Raw genomic sequence first — 20,010 nt, 5'->3', positions numbered from 1 at the left:
AAAATTTTCATTTTTTGATAACTTTTTTCTAAACTAAATATTTGCAGACTTATAAGCTATACTGAATACAAGTCTACATTCTCAAATCCAAAATTTAAAAAATTCTTAACTTGAAAATAGTATTTGAGAACTTGTATATCTTCAGAATAGTTAAATAGTTATATGCCTAGAAAAATCGATTTTTTAAAAATCATTGACCTATAAGTATCCTTAAAAATTGTATCTTTAAGGGTTTAAAAAAACGATTTTTCTTTTTTTTGCTTTAAAATGTTCCTGAGTATCATAAAATTACTATTCTATAACGTTTTTGCAGAAATGTACAAATGAAAAAAGTTATTACAATTTTTATGGCCGTGTATCAGCTCACTTGAATACGTTAACGAATACTTTAAAAAAACTTTTCTCGAAAATACATTTTTGAAAACAGGGAAACACTTCTCTTAAAATCTACCAAACCCATTTAAATAAAACAAAATCCATACGATTCTTTTATTTAAAAAACTTGACAACAAACCTTTTATAAAGGTTTGTACCCTAGATATTATTTCTTACGGGAGTGAATTGACCTAAAAACACATCTTTTTTAGATTTGTATTTAGTAAAGGATTAAAAATTTTTTTTTTTAATTTCGAAGTTCTATTCCTGGGTTGTAAGGAGTTTTTCTTTATTAGTTTTTAAAAACAGTAAGCCTTTATGTCATGATTCAGAAAACTCAGTGCCTATTGGAATATTTGAAATGAATTTGACTATTTTTTAAAATAAAATTTTCTATATTATAATTAACAAATATAAATGAAATTTGAAGTTTGTAAATCATTTGATACTATGTGTGTTTATGGGAGTAGTTCTTTAGGAACATTGAAACGATAAGAATCGAGTAACAAGTAGGTGAATGTATTCCATCCTCAGGTTCGAATAAACGAGGCTGTCTTGTTCACAGTATACAAGTTTTCTTTAGCGAGCGGTAATGAATTCCAGTAACTCCGCTCTACTGCAGTGATTTTGCTTTAAAACTCTAATAATTTATTTTATATAAATCTGTGATGGCACGCAGTTTTGGCTGCTTACGTTACCTACTTCTCTCGTGCGTTGTATTTTTTGGAGTAAGTGTTCTATGACTGTGTTTAAATTGAAAATTTAACATTTTTACTTCTAGCTTTTACTTGCTTTTACTACATTCGCTAAACTATACCATAGGCATTACAAAGGTAAGCGACTTGAATATAGTCATCGCGTACCTGATCAAAATATTAAGGACACACCGGTTTCTAAAAACAATGTTGTTTTGTTTAATATCAGCAAGACCATTATAAATAATTCTATGGCTAATGTTTAATTTTTTTAGGGTTTATTCTAATAAATTATTTATTTGGGCTCTTATAATATTCATGAAACGTTTTCGGTTTTTATTTATTTTTACAATTAATTTTCATGTTATCTGTTTGTGATAAATATTTAGTTCGTTATTAGTTAAATTCAATAATTAAATTAATTCTTAAGAAATTGTTTTTTGCATATATTAAGTACCTTTACACATTGTTGGATACATAGGGAAGGACGAATGGTTGCCACTCCTACCAATATTTTCTTTATATGAGAAACAAAGAGACAAATTTGTAATGCTATCATTTTCATTTTTTTTAAATATCTCTAGTTTAGTGAAAAAGATTGTTTAGATTTTCGTGTAGATTATTTCTATGAATTTTTATGAACTGTAAAGTAATAATCAAATTTATGAAATAAAGTTCTGTTTGGAAAATTCTTTCCCCTTTTGCTTCTTTGTGGAGGAAACTTTGTAGTCCTTTAAGTTATAAAACTTTTCAACATGGTTTAAAAAAATTTGTAGATCCCTTTTTGTATGTATAGGGTTGTCACGCTTATGCTATTTTCAAATTCCCTGAATTTTTCAGGTTTTCCAGGTTAAAAAACGGAATTTTTCTAGGTTTTTAAAACGAAAATTATTCGAAAATATCAATAACTTGATTTTTAAATAAATATTTAACCATTATTATTTTTTCATAGAAATTCAGATTTTCAAAAATTTTAAATTCAATAACATATAAGAATATTATTATAAAACATAAAGATATCGATCACTCCGAGTCTTCAACTAGGAGTGATCGCTTTCTTCATATTTTATAATAATTAAAACTTGCTACCTTGTTACTGCAACTTCTTTAAAAATTATTTTAATCATTACGATTATTCATTTCTAGAATTTCCAATTAAAATTCTTCTTTAAGTCAATTTTTAAAAATAATTTTTGAAAAAATTCTTTTAGAATTTTCAAATTCATTTGTTTGCAATTTAATTTTACGAAATTTTGATTATTTTTATTCATCAATTAAATATATTAGAAATTAAAAACTTCAAATAATTAAAAAAAAATTCCATTAAACTTTTTGAAAAAATATAATTCTACAGAATTCTTAATTAAAAATATGAAAAGTTCAAATTTTCAAAGATTTTAATTTGAAACCTTTTGAAAATTCAATTATTTCTAAAAATCTACGCCATAATGCTTTTAATATTTAATTATAATCTAAAATTTTAACTAAAATTCATTATTAAATAAATATTTATTAGAAAATTCTACGAGAATTTAATTATTTAACTACAAAAATAAACATTTTATTAAATAATTGAATGTTTCTTAAAATTGAATTTTCATAAAGAATCTTATCAACAAATTTTTAAATAATTTAATTCTCTTGACAAATTTTAATAAAATTTTTAAGAATAATTTCATTTTTTGAGAAATTTGATGAAAATTGTATTAAAAATAATTGGAATTCTGCTGAAAATTTTATTAAAATTTTTGAAAATAATTGAATTTCGGAGAAAAATTTTCATTATGTCTTTGTGAAAATAATTAAATAATATTAATTTTAAAATATTTAAGTAAAATTAGATTTCGAGAATAAGCAAAATAACTTTAGAAAACAATGATTTCCAGGATTCCGATCAAAATTTCCTGACTTTTCCAGGTTTTTTCAAGGTTTATAAAATTCCCTGACATTTCCAGGTTTTCCAGGTTGCGTGGCAACCCTGTATATACCCATATACTATATGATAACTCGAAGAGCTTTTAACGAATTTGGGTAAAAAATTTTTACTTACATTTATCTTATTAGTGTCACAAAATAGACACAAAGATTATTAAAAATCCTCAGAAAATATTTTTTTTCAATCTTTAATAACAAATTCATTCTTTCAAAAAAATTTTTCTATTTCGGATATTGAAATTATTATATAATAGGATTTTATTTCTTACATTTCTAAAGACTTTTCTAAATTAAATTAACTAGGTATAAAAGATACTGATTTGTAAAAACAATTCTTAAGAATCCCCATCTTGTTTAAATAAGTTTGGTGAAATTATATCTTCACTTTATGGTGCAAGAAATGTCCCCTCAAGGTCACAGTAACAGCTTAAAAAAGAGGATAGTAATAATATTAGAGGAAATGTACTTTTTAGATTCTGCAAGACTCTAAATCTTTAATTTTGTATTAATATATTAGTTTCTTTTAATTCAACAGAACCGATTCGTTTATTGAATTCGTTTATTGAATTGAATTGAACAATCAACGGAAGAAATTATAAAACAAAGTAGGAGATTTTTCCTTTTTTTCACCAAAAATCTAAATTGTATAACAAAATTTCTAATTCGGTTCCAAATGTGAGAAAAATGAGCTGTGCACAAGGACAGCTCATTTTATGAATATTGAGCCGTTCAATTAATCTAGAAAAAAATAATCTAGGAAAAAACTTTTTCACTTTTTTGAATTTTGACAATTTTTTTCACGTTTCTAGTGTCAATAAAAATATAACCATTTGAGTTAATTGTGAGCATTAAACTAATATTTTAAACAAAATCTAAATACAAATAATGTACTACGAAAATTCTACATTAAAAAGAATAGCTTGTTCCATATTTACTTTTGATTTCCCGCCAAAGGAGAGGAAAACTGTAGAAAACCTCTCCCGAGTACAAATAGTTTATCGACTGCCGAGTTCTGTTTGGAATTTTAAGTTCAAAAGAATTTTTTCCACAGACACGTTTTTTTCTACATGGGACATAAAGTTTATTTCTATTTTCTGCGTACTCACTTTTTAAACACATTGAATTATTAACATAAACAATTTAAGCCGGTTGTGTTGATCGCACAAAATCGAAATAGCAGGGCTATCGAAACGTAAAATTGAGTTTTTTATTTTTTAATATTTGACTTGGAGGATTGATAAATTTCTTGACGTTTTACATTGAATTTCTGTCTTTACAGCATAAAATTGGTTCAAAATAGGTAAATAGGGGAAACTTCGATCAAAAAAAGGAAAAATAGGGAAATATATAAATGCAGATTTCTTAATCAAAAACAACAAATCAAAAATAGTAGATATAAACAAGTAACTGATTAGAGGTAGAATTTCCGTGCTGGATCACGAAACTCTTAACATTCATAAGATACTACTGTCGATCTATTGTGATGGTGTAGTAATAGTAATATCAATTAGGGTATTTTAGAGTTTAGGCTGTGAGCATAAGTATATCGCTTTAGAAAAAAATTTTGAAGTTACATTTAACAATTTAAAAATGACTGACACAACATGATTGCTACATAAGATTAAACAAATTTTATAAGATTGTCATTCATTACACTGTCACGCAAAAAAAAGTTAATGTTCTAAGCTACAGGTCAAGCAATTTCACATTTTAACAAAATTTCATATTTCCTGTAATCTTGACCCATCTACTCTATATTTACAAAATTAATTATTTTTTCAGATTATTGGAATAATTGTGAGCGTTACTTCTGGATATTCCATTTATCGATTATATGAATATGCTCCTCTTACACCAAATAAAGTGTGTGGACCAGCTATAATTTTATTGGGAATGGGAATTTTATCAATTCTTCTTGCATGGTGGGCATACTATTCAGTGGATCACAACAATCTATCTCCAGCAGTTACGGTAAGTCTAATAAAATATCGTACTCAATATAATTTCTAATGAACTTATCGAACACTTTGAAAATTTTCATATGAGTAAAAAAATGTATTATTAATTTTATTTACAGTTTAGTTTCTTTCTTGGATTAATCACACTTGTAGAATTCTCTACAGGAATTTGGTCTTTTGTTAAGCATGAAGAAATAAATGAAATTCCTGCCTTTGAAGCAAAAAAAGCTTTTTCTTTAGCTATAACGGATCATAAAAAACTTTGGGATCGTATGCAATCAAAGGTAACGAGGTATTATCAATATTAATTTAACATTATCATTACATTTTCTTAATCACCAGAGTCACAGTTTTCCAATCTTCATAACAGTTCATCATATTGTGAACTTCTCATACAATTTTCTCGATTTGGACAGCCACATTTTTCTGTAGTATTAATCCAAAGGCTACATTTAGATGCTCTTATTATAAAACTAATTTAATATACACATTTTAATGCGCTAATGACTGACTTTCAAAATGAAAAAGTTACACGCTATTAACTGATTCTGAGTTCCGAAAAGTTAAACAATTTGAAAAACATGAAAGTTAACCTTTAAAGTACTAATGTACATACTGAGTACAGATCGTCCAGGTGTTTTGTTCAAATGCGTTCCATTCTTAAAAAGATGTCATTGTTTATTGTTAAATATTTTTTAACAAATTAGCTTTATATTAACAAAACTATAGTTTTCATATTCCTCAGAACGTTTCCTATCGATTAAAAAAAGTCGACTGAATTTCATCAATTTGAGACAAAGATATAAGGTTTTAAAGTATTGCATGGTACAAATCGACCACATGTGTATCGAACGTAAGTTTTTGAAGTGTGTACTTTAAGGGTTACACGGAGAGAGAATATAGATTATATTTTATATAATATTTATAATATTTTCAAATTGGGGAAAAAGTGCGACAAAGCGAAATTTTGATATAAAAAATACTAAACTTTAAAAAAACTTATGTGAAATTTAGTATAATTATATCAAATATCAAGAATATTAATTAAATTCTTATATAACTTTAATAAATTTCACAAAACTTTTTTTTAAGTTTAGTATTTTCTATATCAAAATTTCGCTTTGTTGCACTTTTTCCCCAATTTGTAAAATACTTTTACAAAATTTAATATATATTCTCTCTCCGTGTAATGAAAAAATTAAAGCAGGTGTTAAAGTGGAATTTTGATTTTACTAATTTTAAAAAGTTGTTATTGTTACACTTTAACCCACGCATACTTCGGACAAATAATTGTTAAAGGCAGTGGATTCCCCTTCTACTTGGTTATTCATTCATTCAGCCATAGGTAGAGAACCTTATTCTTTTAAATGTGAAAAGAGGATAATTTTGGGTAATTAAATTAAAGAAAACAAATGTCATAAACAATTATAAGTATAATTATATTCTGCCCAAAATTTCCTCATACAATTTATATTTTATTTGGTTTATACACTGAGAAAACAGGATATTAAAACTCTTAATATACTAGATATTTAAGAAAAGATGCTAATGCATATCATCCAGATGTTATGGTTTAATATCTCAGATGTTAAAAAGTATAATCTGTAAATGTGAGGTTATGTTTGAACAAGTCTTTTTCAAACATTTTAGATATTAAATTTGAACATCTAAGAAGTTTACATAGTTCACTGTCTCAGATATTGACCATTAATATCTAGATAATAAGGCTTAATATCCATTTTTCTCAGTGTACACCTGTCTTATCAGCCTTACATACTTGTCTATACAAGTGTTTTTACATTTCGTAAATTTCTCTTAAAAATTTTTCCTAATAAACTTAATACTAAATTTTGCGTCTACAGAACGTCTTGAAATTAGGAATACTCGCATTTGTCTGGACCATCCGTCTAATGGGTTTTGATATTAAAATGGGTGTGAATGAGAGTGCAGTGTATGTGTAACGTAGTGTAAGATTACTGTACTCACTATTCGGTAATTCTATCCTTTAGACACTGTAATCCAATATATGTGGTTTGTATTGTTCTCCAAATTAATTTCGTGAGCGATTTTTTAAACAAATTCTGTAAATACCAAATCTAGGGTTACAAGACCGATATTTCGTTATGAACTTTCTTAATTTTCCTCTAAGTTGTACAAATTTGAGACACAAAACCAAATAATCAAAGTCTGTCTTTAAGATGCATATAAATATGTATTAATATATAATAAATATGTCATGTCATAAAGACATTTGAAAATGGCTAATATATAAAGAACGATTTTTTACAACTTGATTGAATTATTTTGCAAACTATGATTGGTTCAAATATTTCGTTCGCGATATTGAATTCGACATTTTAAAATTGGAAAAACTTTCTAGATTCTAGTGTAGCAATCGAAAATCTCTTTTTTTATAAAAGAAAGAAACTATAACTTAGGTATTCATTTGTTTTCCATATTATTGACCAGATTCTCGTTTTTACGATCTTTTTCGAGCGATTTCTCGCTCGAATGCGACACTGAAGATTCATATTCAGCGACCCGAAAAACCCCAAAGTAACATAATTTACCACTATCACAGGATTTTTTAATACTTCATCCTCCATATTAAATCCGCCATTTTGAATTTTGAAAAAGTAGCTAGTGGAGTTTTTTCGCCTGGAAAGCTCAAAAATATACTGATTTTATTATTAATATAATATATTTCATAAACAAAATATATACTATTGTTGCAAATACAATAGTATTTGCAAATAGTGTTAATGTTGCAAATACTATTGTATTTGCAACATTTAATTAAAATAAAAGACAAGATGTCAAAAGCTTTGTAACCTAATAAATCGTTACTCTAATTGACATTGTTATAGAAACGAAGGTTTATTAGAAGTTGTTGCGTTCGTTTGTGATAGTTAATTTTTATGTATAGTTGAATAAGTTGTTTAACTAAGTGTTAATCGTTAATTTTTAATCAATAGCATATTTTACATTTTTCAATTTGTGGTGACATTTTGAGTCAGCCATCTTGAATTTTGACAAAGTAACGTCAGATTCGGAATCAACGACTCAAAATACCTCTGAGTACTTAGCGTCACGCCTATATAGTAAAATCATTAAATTTTATTAATTTAGCCACCTTATTGAATTTACCATTTTGAATTTTTGAAATCTGACTGTAGATGACCAACATTTTCACAAAACTAGATGAGTGTTGCAAAATATGTTGTGTGACACTCGTGTGTAAAGACAATTATACTCGTGTGATTTGTCACACTCGTATAATTACTCACTTTACGCACTTGTATCATAAGTAACTATTGAGCAATGTACAGAAAAAGTCTGATATTATTGATTAGATTTATTTTATATTTACTCACAAGTGTACACATTAATAAAGGCACATTTTTATACATTCTGCACTGAATTTTTTTCAATTTTTGAATAATAATTTTTTGTGCTATTGAGGAAATATGTGTAGTGAAAACAAAAACTACAATAATTATTTATAATTTCAGTTAGGATGCTGTGGATTATACGGGCCATCAGATTACCGTGATAAACAAGGAGTTCCTTGGTCATGTCATAAAGCATCTTTAACAAATGACGCAGAAAACCCGTACTTAGAATCTTTTTATAAAATCGGATGTCTTTATTCAGCACATCAAAACACGCGATCAGTATTATTAAGTTTGTTTCTAACATCACTAGGATCTGTAATTCTACAGGTATGTATTTCAATTATAAACCAATGGTTCACACTTTGTATTTATTATGTGATTTTGGTTTCGTTTGAAACCTAGTTTAATTATTGATTATATAAAAGTAACAAATCACTAAAATATTAGCACATGTAAAAAGCACTGAAAAAAGAACCCAGTGGGCACACTTATTCAAAAGACGTCCTAAGAATGTCTTCTTGCGGACGTCTTTTGGACTTGTACCAAAGACGTCTTTAAGACGTCCTATAAATGTTTTATGTCTTGGCCATTAGATGTCCAAAAGAGACGTCTTTTTCATTCAACTTTTTAAAATAGAAGAATTTTCATAAATAGAAAATATTATTTTCTAAGTTCAACTTGGACCTAGAAACTCATGAATGTAAAAGTCATTGGAATTTTTCTAAGTTAAATTTATTTCATTGACAACTAGGCTTTAGCGAAGCTGAGTGTAGAACAGTGTGTTAATATATTTTCTAGTTGCTTTATATGTTTGTTTCTATAACTATTGAGTAAAGTACATATCGACCGCTTGCGTTTTATAGTGTCTAGTGAGTGAAACATCATTCCAAATTTTATAGTGGATAGTGTTCGCGCTATTTCGTTGACTCCAAATGACGCCGAGCACTGAAACTCCCGCCAAAAAGTAAAATACATCTTACTACAACGAAGTCAACGCCAACTGCGGAACCAAACCTTCAAAAGGTTCAAACTATAAAGGGTAAAAAAATGACACAAAAAAGGAAAGAATCAACCTAGTGAAGGGACTACGAGAACTGACCTCTTCCCCTATTACAAACCAGCGTGGTAAAATAGACGCCATAATTAAAATGCTAGCCATTGACAAGACACACAAAGTGTCTATTATACCGCCAAAACGGAAAATTACGACAGAAAAAGAAATTTCGACAACTGCACCAACATCTAAAAAGACAAAAATAAGGAAGAACACTGTTTCTCGCCCAAATGCAAAATCAGAAAATAAAAATGATAATGACGAGAAGTTCGTAAAAACTCCAATTATTTTAGAAACTCTAACTGACAACACAATAAATCTAGACAAAAGTAAAGCAACACACCTACTGATAGAAGACCCAACTCTGACACCTAATAATAATATACTATTAAATATCTCAGACGAGGAAAAACAATGGACAATAACACCAATTAAAAACAATAAAAATCTCATCATAACATAAGAAGAAAAACTTGATTTCGAAACTGAAATATAAGAAATATATAAAACATCAGACCTATTTGAAACCAGCACTCTCTAGTTATTACAACCAATGGAAATTACCACCAATGACAATCAAATGCACATCCAAGAGCAATCTACTATCCAACATAACACTCATCAAGGAAATGATTCGACTTCCTCCCAAGAAAAACTCGAACAACAACAATCGCCTATCATCGAAAAAATAGTGAAAAACGACGTTCAAACTCACAGCCTAACCGAAAACAATACAAAAAGAAAAAGAAACATCAACACCATCGAGGACGAAAAAGGTCAGGAAACATCATATAAAAATCAACACAAACCAACAACTACAAGAGCCAACAATTAAAGTAAAAAATAAATTTAAAACACAATTACCGCCAATTACACAGGTCAACAAAAAAAGACTTACTTTTTTTATGAGATAGCGGAATGGTTTCCTATGTATTTTTGGACGCTGAACACGATCCCGACTTCCAAAATTGCCCATCACGTCAGGATTTTAAGAAAAGTGGGGGAAAAGACCCCAAAAACTCTTTTTTGAGGAATTTCAACATTTTTTTCTCTTTAACCTGACGTGCTACAGACTTCCACAAGGTCTTAAATTAAAGCTTGTAATGTGCACTACAAGACCCATGTCCATAAAAAAATTAAATTTTTTTTTTAAAAATGGGGTTGAAGACACAAAAAAATTGTGTTTTTGGATTGCTTTAATAGACTTCTTGCAATTTCTTGGATTTGCTTGAAAATGGTTACTTGGGGTTTTTGGGGTCACTGATTACGAATCCGATATTAGTTTGCAAAAATTAAAAATGGCGAATTCGTAATTAGCGACCCCAAAAACCCAGAAATAACAATTTTCAAGCGAATCCAATCAATTCTTAATTTTTACATCTGCCATCTTGGTTCCGCCGTTTTAATTTTTGCAAACTAATATCGGATTCGTAATCAGCGACCCCAAAAACCCCAAGTAACCATTTTCAAGCTAATTCAAGCAATTGCATGAAGTCTATTAAAGCAATCCAAAAACACAAATTTCTGGTTTGTTCATCCCCATTTTTTGAAAAAAAATTTAATTTTTTTTATTTTATGGATATGGCTCTTGTAGTGCACATTACAAGCTTTAATTTAAGACCTTGTGGAAGTCTCTAGCACGTCAGGTTAAAGAGAAAAAAATGTTGAATATCCTCAAAAAAGCGGTTTTGGGGACTTTACCCCCACTTTTCTCAAAATCCTGACGTGATGGGCAAATTTGGAAGTCAGGATCGGGTTTAGCGTCCAAAAATACATAGGAAACCATTCCGCTATCTCATAAAAAAGTAAGTCTTTTTTTGTTGACCTGTGTTATTATACAGAATAATAAAGTACAATTTCTAACAAGTATATTAACTAAAATAATAACAATACAAACTTTCGTCTTCAAAAACCTATCAAACGAAAAAATAGATTTATATCTAAGGAATTACGATAATTTTAATCCAGTAATGGAAAATATAAAAAAATAAAGTCGAATTTCATACGAGAACTACAAAAAAAGATAAAGTTAAAAAAAATAAAGATAAAGTTATTAATTTAATAATAAGTTTTATAAAGTTATAAAGTTAAAGATAAAGCTTCTGAAAGGACTAGCTGGCGATTGTAATGAAAATCCTTAATAGAAAAACAGCTAATTTTTCTTGCTGGGTTTAGATGGTGACGGTCGCGATTGGTTGAAATGCCATGACAAGTTGCGCGCGCAACTGTTTTTACGTATAGTTTAGATGGTGACGGTCGCGATTGGTTAAAATGACATGACAAGTTGCTCGCGCAACTGTCTTTACGTATATTTCATAATAAGGGTAGTAATTGGTAGAGATGCCATGACAAGTTGCGCGCGCAACGTGGAACATAGTCAATTTGATTTTTCACACAGCGTGTGGACATTCGTCTTGGATTCTCTCTTGAGTGAATTGTGTGAATGAAGGAATTAAATTAAAAAGTAAATAACAGGTATGTTTTTATTGTTTATTATATAACATATATAGTTAAATACATGCATATTACGTATATTTTTATGGTAGGTCAAATTGTCAAATTTCCGAGAAATAATTTTTGAAAATCTAATTTTTTTAAAGTATACATCTGTTTAATTACTTATATAACTTGAAAATATTTCAAATTACAAAAATTTTATAATTTTTATTAAAAAATAGATTGATAACAATTATTTATAAACAAAAAATAATTGTATTCTTACTGTATATACATACAGACATAGATTATATACTTGAGTGTTACTAATTATTAAAATTTGTTTCAGGTATCTCAGTGGATGTTATTGGTTTTTGGAAATTTGTTCTTGGAAATTGTTTGTTGTAATTGTTTTTTACCTATTTGGAAGTTGACTTTTGGATTGTTAAGTTATTGTTGAATTACTAGATTTAATTACTGTATAAATATTGTAATTGAATGGTTAAGATTTTGTTGAAATTTGTATTTGTTCCTTTGAATATGGTGTCAAGTAATTGTTAATATTTTTATTTGATAATGAAAAAGAACTGAAAAATTTGATATTTTCTCATGTTAAAAGAAAGATTAAAGTTTCTAAAGATGAAATGTTGGATGACTAGAAAAATTATATAGTTTAATTTGTGAAATAATACATCACCGGTCTAAATTTAGAAACCAGCCATTTTCAGAAGAATGAAAATCATTTTCTGTTGATATTTTGAAAGAAGATAAAATTTTGAAAAGATCAAGATATTTTAGAAGTCGTTTTGCCGATAATTTATTTAGATACTTTTAAAGAATCGTCATTTTCAATGTTGTACAAAAACTTGAATAACTTCTAAAATAATGAACGCTTTTTAATGACCTTAGGCTTATTTTAAATAACTATAAAAATTACTTATAGGCATTAACGTGTAATTTTTTTTAGAAAATGCCATATATTTTATGTTTTAAAATGTTTTTCAATCACCTGAAAATGGGTAGTCTTTAAATTTTGACCGGTAGTGTACCTCGAATACTACTGACAAGATTTATTTTGTGATATCATTTTGTAATAATACTATAAATAGTACTATAAATAGATTATATGATTATCTATTTTTCACGTCTATTGTGATTTAAGGTATTAGTCGCGCAGTTGGCGCTGGTCAAAAATTTACCGGGCCGCTTACTAGAGTGGGGCAGTGAGAGTGAGAGAGATAGTTTAACTCCCCACTCTATTCGTTCGTATGAAAATTCATATAGTTTAGTAATTTTTTTAACTTTCTGTCAATATATTTATAGCTTGGCGCGGTAAAAAAATGTCATGTTTTTTTTATTTATTTGTTTCATCTAATTGAATACTTTGGTAGTTTTATTTCAAAATCTGACGATTAGTTATCATATAAATAATTATTAAACAAAATCAATACATGCATTGGGTGCTCCCTCCATGCAAAATGTATGAACTTTGAATTCATTTTTTGAAGCTTTGAAACGGTCAAAATTAATGAAATTGGTCTCATTCTGTAGATAAATACTTCAGGAATAAGTATGCAAAATTTGAAAAAAATCTGACGAAAACCATTTTACGCGACTAATACCTTAATAAAGTATTTTATTTTTAAAATGTTAAATATTTTATTTTTAAATTATTGTAGTACATCTATTGAATAAGAAATTAGTTTGTATTTCATGTTTTTATTTTTGATAACAATTTATAAAAGTTTGTTTTATGAAGCTGCTTTAATTTTTATAAACAATTACATTATTTAGGACAATTAGATTAAGTAATTTAGCTTCTATTAAATTTATTATTTAAAATTTATAATAAAATAATATTTTTATACTTAATAAAAAAATTTTTATTATGTTGAATTATATGATAATATATGGTTAAGTGAGTAGCATCGAATCAAGAGATAATTAGAAAAAATAAACATTTTAGTATAATTTATGCAATATAATAGGTAAGTATGTCAATAAAATTTCCACTGTATAAAGCCTGTCATATGTTTTGATTATTGTCGAGTTTTTATATTGATGAAGCTGAAACTAGCACCCACTTATTTTAGAAATTAAATTTTAAAGATAATTATTTTTTTGATTAAAAACAATATCATTTTTTGCAAAATAAAGTGCTTTCTGATAACTAAATACAAATCACAGTTTCCTAAGAAATATTTAATGTTAAAATCTAATTTCTAAAACAAGAGGGTGCTGATAAGTGGGTGCCAATTTCAGCTTTATTTTATATTGTATGTATTGATAATTGAGATTAGAAGCTTTTTTATATTTACATTTAAATTAGAAATATATTACTTTCGAAAGTTTTATTAATTGTCAATTTTTATTTCAAAAAACTAAGTATCATTTTAAGTTCTTATTTCTTATTGTCATTGTTGTACTTTTTAAATAACTTTTATTTTAAAAACATTTTTGTTAAACAAATAGAATATTTAGGTATAAAATTAAACTCTGAAAGTTAATAAACAGGTGCTATAATAATTGGATTACACTTTCAGCATCTGTAACTTTTATAATTAAATTTTAATGGTAAATATTTTTTTTTAAATAAACTGGATACCTATTTTAGCTTTATCCAAAGAATATTAAAACATGTAAAGTATTTACGAAATCATACTAATTTTACTAATAAATATAATAGTAATAAATAATATATCCCAGAATAATTTAATCCCAAGAAAAACATTTTTGATGTTATAATATAATATAAGTAAAAAAATAATAAAATTTATAACAAATTAATGGAAAATATCTGTACCGTTTTTACTTTATAATTTACATATTATGAACATAATTAGTTTTGTAATATATATGGGTCAGACCAGTTCAACTGTGTTAAAAAAATTTCATTGATTTTCTAAAATGTTAAAACTTTTATGAAAATCGGTGGTTCACAACAAAACAAAAAAACACTTTTAACCGTTTTTTAAAATTTTAAATTTTTGTTATTGCTTTTTCATTAACAAAATAATACAACATTTTAAAAAAAATTAATAACTCAAAAGCTGTTTACAATAAATTAATAAAACTTACACTGATTACACAAAATTGTTCACTCTTTTAAATGAAAATATTTGCAAGATTGTAAATTTAAAAATTCCATATTTTATATAAAGGTTTTATTTTGTAGCAAATGACTAGAAGTGGGCGCGCAACGCGCACCCTTTTTGTTCTAGTGATATAAAAAAAGAATTAGACAATTATTAAATTCAAAAAAAAATAGAAATACTATCAATAAAAAAGATTAATTTAAAAGAGTTTTTCAAATCGAAACGGGGAAAAGACGCGTGTTTGATCAAGTTATCGGGGAAAGTGGCGGCTGACAACTGTCAACCATCTCACGCATAGCAAATCATATAGTTTGGTGGAAAAGAGTTAATAGTAGAAATCCGGTTCAATGTTATAACTGCCAAAGAATAGGCCATACGGCCAGATATTGTAATCGCAAATACAAGTGCGTGAAGTGTGTTGATGGTCATGGTCCGGGCGAGTGCTTAAAAGGTAACGAAAACGAAACTTTACAGAAAGACATATATTGCATAATTTGCAATCAAAAGGGATTAATAAAGTATCAAAACAAACTTTTAGAACAAAAAATGTCATCAATTTAGAAAGAGAAGAAAATCAAATACTACGAGAACATATTAAATCCTAATGTATCATTTGCAAAAATAACTAAAAGAAAGAGTATGAATGAAAAGGATGAAAATAAAATAAATAGAACTTTTAATAGAACAAATCCAAATCTAGAAAATAATAATAGTATACAAAATGTACCGACTAAACTAGGAACAAGATTAGATAAAAATGGTAACGAGAAAAATATTAACAATAATACTCAACAATTTCCAAGTAATTAGAAATGATAGACCCAATGGTAAGGGAGGAGAAACAGCAATAGTAGTGGGTAACTAAATTTCCTTTAAAATCATTCAACCAAATTGCCAAGCTCACTTTAATTCAATAGAATTTACAATAAGTAAATTATCACTGCTAAATGATCTTAACCTATTTATAATAAGTGCATATGCACCAGGAAATGTTAGATCCAATTATACTAAAGAATTAAATGAACTATTTTATGAATTAAAATTACAATATCCAATAAATCTATACCTTCTAACCGGGAATTTAAATTCCAGACATACGGAATTGGATGTCCTTCTTCGAAGTACATAAGAGCGGATGGGAAGAAGAACTTGCCGAGCGCGAGAACGTAAGGGATAGTTACAGTCAGGTAGAAGTGTGAGGCACACAGGTGCTAACTGATACCTGACTGATATTATCCCTTGCAACCACGCGGTCGGCGAGTTCTTTTTCCCATCCGCTCATATATAGTTTTGTCTTATTTCAAAAAGATTTAATTAAATTTATTCTGAAATGTCAGGAATACACTCGGGGTAAAGCCGCTCACTTAGTTTTAAATTTAAAATTTTGAATATAATAATTCCACGTATTATATTTTAACAATAACAAATTTTATGACTTGTTAAAATTAAAATTGTAACTACATTTTATTTTCTCTTAACCATTCTAAGAATAAGTTTTTACCCGAACAGTAGTTACCAAATTCATACATTCTTCACTTCACATTTTGCAATTTACTAAAATCTATATAATTAGAATAGAACGGGGCAAGGCAGCCAAGATTGCACATTTTGGTTTGCGAGGCAGTTATTTAAATAGGTTTTTTCAATTTTAATATCGCGTTAGAAAGCTTGTCTTATTGGCTAAAAAATTGCAATAGAACATTTTGACGTAGGTTGCACTTAAAAATTTCTACAACCCTTTTCTCAAAGGACCACATTTTAGCATATTTGAAAAAACGTGGGGTGAGGCGGCCAACTATTTAAATAGTTAAAAAACATAACTTAAAGTTACAATTAGTGAAACATAACAAGGTAGTTGTCCTTAACTTACTTTTTAACTTACTTTTTAACTTACTTTTTAACTAACTTTTTAACTTTAACTTTTTAACTTTTTAACTAACTTACTTCAATAACTCTTAGAAAAGTTACATCCAAAACGTATGTTTTCATAAATGATACTGTCATTGCTAAACTGCTGCAGCAATAATGCCCATCTGATAGCAACTAAAGTAAACTACCATAAGCAGTCTACATTATCAATAGCGCAAGATTTGAAAAAATTATGCAGAAATAAGAAGCAATTGGCCGATTTACCCCGTTGGCTGCCTCGCCCCGTTTTCCTCTACAGATAAAGAATAAAAATTGAATTATTATTTAAACAATTTTTAAACAAATTATTGTTGTTATTTACCAACTTTTTATAGAATGCACCTTGAAAGATGCAATTTTTTCCTTATTTTGCAATTTACTGAAATCTACATAATTACAGATAAAGAATAAAAATTGAATTATTATTTAAACAATTTTTGTTATTTACCAACTTTTTACAGAATGCACCTTGAAAGTTGCAGTCTTTTCTAATTTTGCAATTTTCTAATCTTCATGTGATTAAAATATTACAATTTTTTAATAATACTTATGACTGGTTTCAGTAAATATTGTCTTTAATTTATTGATTTAATTCTAAATAAAGCTAAGAAAACATGAAAAGTTGTCAAATATTTGCTATAATCTCTCTGTTTATTTGAAAATTATATGATTTTGCAATATTAAATTGTTTAAACAAATGCAATATGCATAATAACATTATTAAAATACATTAATTTTATTAACAGATAATTATATGGAAAAAATTTGATGAATTTTAATCGTTTTTGGTAAAAAAAAACAAACAAAAATCGTTGGTAGCATGAAGGTTAACTATATTGTTATTTACAAACTTCGTTTATAGTGAGCCTAGAATAATACATTTTTTTTCTTAATTTTGCAATTTATTGTACTTTATATAATTGGGGCATTCTTTCTGAATCCGGCCACCCCCCTGCACACTTTATTTTTAAAGATAAAATGTTGTAAGTATAGTCAAAATTTGCGTAAAAAAGTCAAGTTTTTGATGCCGTCTGTCGAATTTTATTTCCATTTAGGGGTTCGGCAGTATGACCAAAAATTCGCTCAAACTACCCTAAAAATATGGCCAATTGAGTGAATAACAAAGAAAAATAAAGTAATCTTTCTTGTAACAGAGAAAAACATTTTATTTATGTAGTTTTAACACTGTACCCTCAAAATAATAAAAACCACCCCTAAAAATCACCCCCTAAACATAGGTTTAAAAAAGTTCCAATTTTTCTTTAAAAAATTGGTTAAAAAACATAAATAACATTTATGAGGCTCGTAATTTAATCAGAATATATTTTAATCAAATTTACCCCCATAAAAATAATTACCGATTAAGAAAAATCATCCCCTGTACATTATTTGGTCAATTTGGTAATTATTCTCATGAACATAAACATAACATTTTTTTTAAAGATTGTATAAGCTATGGAATTTTCTCACAATAAATTATGTTTAAACTAAAACTAATATTAATAAAAATAACCCCTAAAAATCATCCCCTAATCATTATTTTCACAAATTTCCAATTATTCTTAAATAAATTGTGTACAAAAAATTTAAATACGGTCTCTGAGGTCCAGAATTTGTTCTGAATATATTTTAATCAAATTTACCCCCATAAAAATAATAACTAATATACAAAAATCATCCCCTTTACATTATTTGGTCAATTTGGTAATAATTCTCATAAACATAGACATAACTTTTTTTTATAGATTCTATAAGTTATGGGATTTTCTCACAATATATTATGTTTAATCTCAAACTAATATTAATAAAAACAACCCCTAAAAATCATCCCCTAATCATAATTTTCACAAATTTCCAATTATTCTTAAATTAATTGTGTAAAAAAAAATTAAATACGGTTTCTGAGGTCTAAAATATTTGTTCTGAATATATTTCAATCAAATTAACACCATTAAAAATAATTACCAATAAACAAAAATCATCCCCTGTACATTAGTTGCGAAATTTGGTAATAATTATCTTGAACATAGACATGACATTTTTTATACAATCTATAAGCTATGGAATTTTCTCACAATAAATTATGTTTAAACTAAAACTAATATTAATAAAAACAACTCCTAAAAATCATCCCCTAATCATAATTTTTACAAATTTCTAATTATACTTAAATAAATTGTATACAAAAAATTTAAATACGGCTTCTGAGGTCTAGAATATTTGTTCTGAATATATTTCAATTAAATATATTTATTTATTATATAATATTATTATATATTATTATTATATTTTATTATATTATTTATTATATTATTTATTTATATATGTATATTTATTTATTTTTCTCATAAACATAGAAATAACATTTTTTTATACATTCTATAAGTTATGGAATTTGTTTACAGCGAGTGCAAAATATTGAAAGTTATTAAATTTTTTATAAATACCTCTTAAAAATAGAAATTAATTTATTTAAAAATTTTCTTAAACAAATTACTTTTAGTTATTTGTTTAAAAATTGTTTAATTAATAATTTTATTCATTTCATCTATCGGTGTTCTTATAAACCTCATCTAATTATAAAATTAGGTAAAAACTGTATCATCCATGTGCATTATGTAAAAAGCTAGTAAATAACAATAATAATTTATATTAACAATTTTTTAATAATATTTTGAACGAGTTTATCTCTTAAAGAATTAAAGTAAACTTTCACGGAATGAAATTCTAAAAAGTCAGTTCTTAAAAATCAATAGAATTTAAATCATGCAGTATTAGATAGAACTCCAAATGCACTTTCTAATTTTTAATCAGTAAAATTTCACTGGTAATAAAGTGGGAATTTAGCAACTGCAGATTCCAATTTAAAGAAAAATTAAACAATTTTTTCAAAATTAGACAGCTATATTAGATCTGACATTTTGAATTTTTAAAAACGGACTTCAGAATCATAATCAGCGACCCCGAAAACCTCCATATACCAAATTGCAAGAAAATTCAATAACTTTTTAAAAATTAGTCCGCCATATTGGATCCGCCATTTTGAATTTTCAAGAACGGACTTTAGATTCATAATCAGCGACCCGAAAACCCCCATATACCAAATTGCAAGAAAATTCAATAACTTTTTAAAAATTTGGTCGCCATATTGGATCCGCC

At 26.9% G+C, this 20,010-nt stretch overlaps 1 protein-coding gene across 1 annotated transcript in view; it reads left to right on the top strand.

The window, feature by feature from the left end:
* The first annotated feature begins 909 nt into the window (after positions 1-909).
* Positions 910-20,010, top strand: part of LOC122501839 (23 kDa integral membrane protein-like) — a 28,411-nt gene continuing 9,310 nt past the window's right edge. Inside the window, exons 1-4 of the mRNA XM_043611603.1 lie at positions 910-1,103; positions 4,788-4,976; positions 5,083-5,247; positions 8,476-8,685. Of these exons, the coding sequence (XP_043467538.1) occupies positions 1,044-1,103; positions 4,788-4,976; positions 5,083-5,247; positions 8,476-8,685 (624 nt within the window). The 5' untranslated portion in view covers positions 910-1,043. The remainder of the gene's footprint in view (positions 1,104-4,787; positions 4,977-5,082; positions 5,248-8,475; positions 8,686-20,010) is intronic.

The sequence above is a fragment of the Leptopilina heterotoma genome, unplaced genomic scaffold, assembly GCF_015476425.1.
Source record: "Leptopilina heterotoma isolate Lh14 unplaced genomic scaffold, ASM1547642v1 Lhet_217, whole genome shotgun sequence".
Classification (NCBI taxonomy): Eukaryota; Metazoa; Arthropoda; class Insecta; order Hymenoptera; family Figitidae; genus Leptopilina; species Leptopilina heterotoma.
This window is presented reverse-complemented; position numbering and strand designations above follow the sequence as displayed.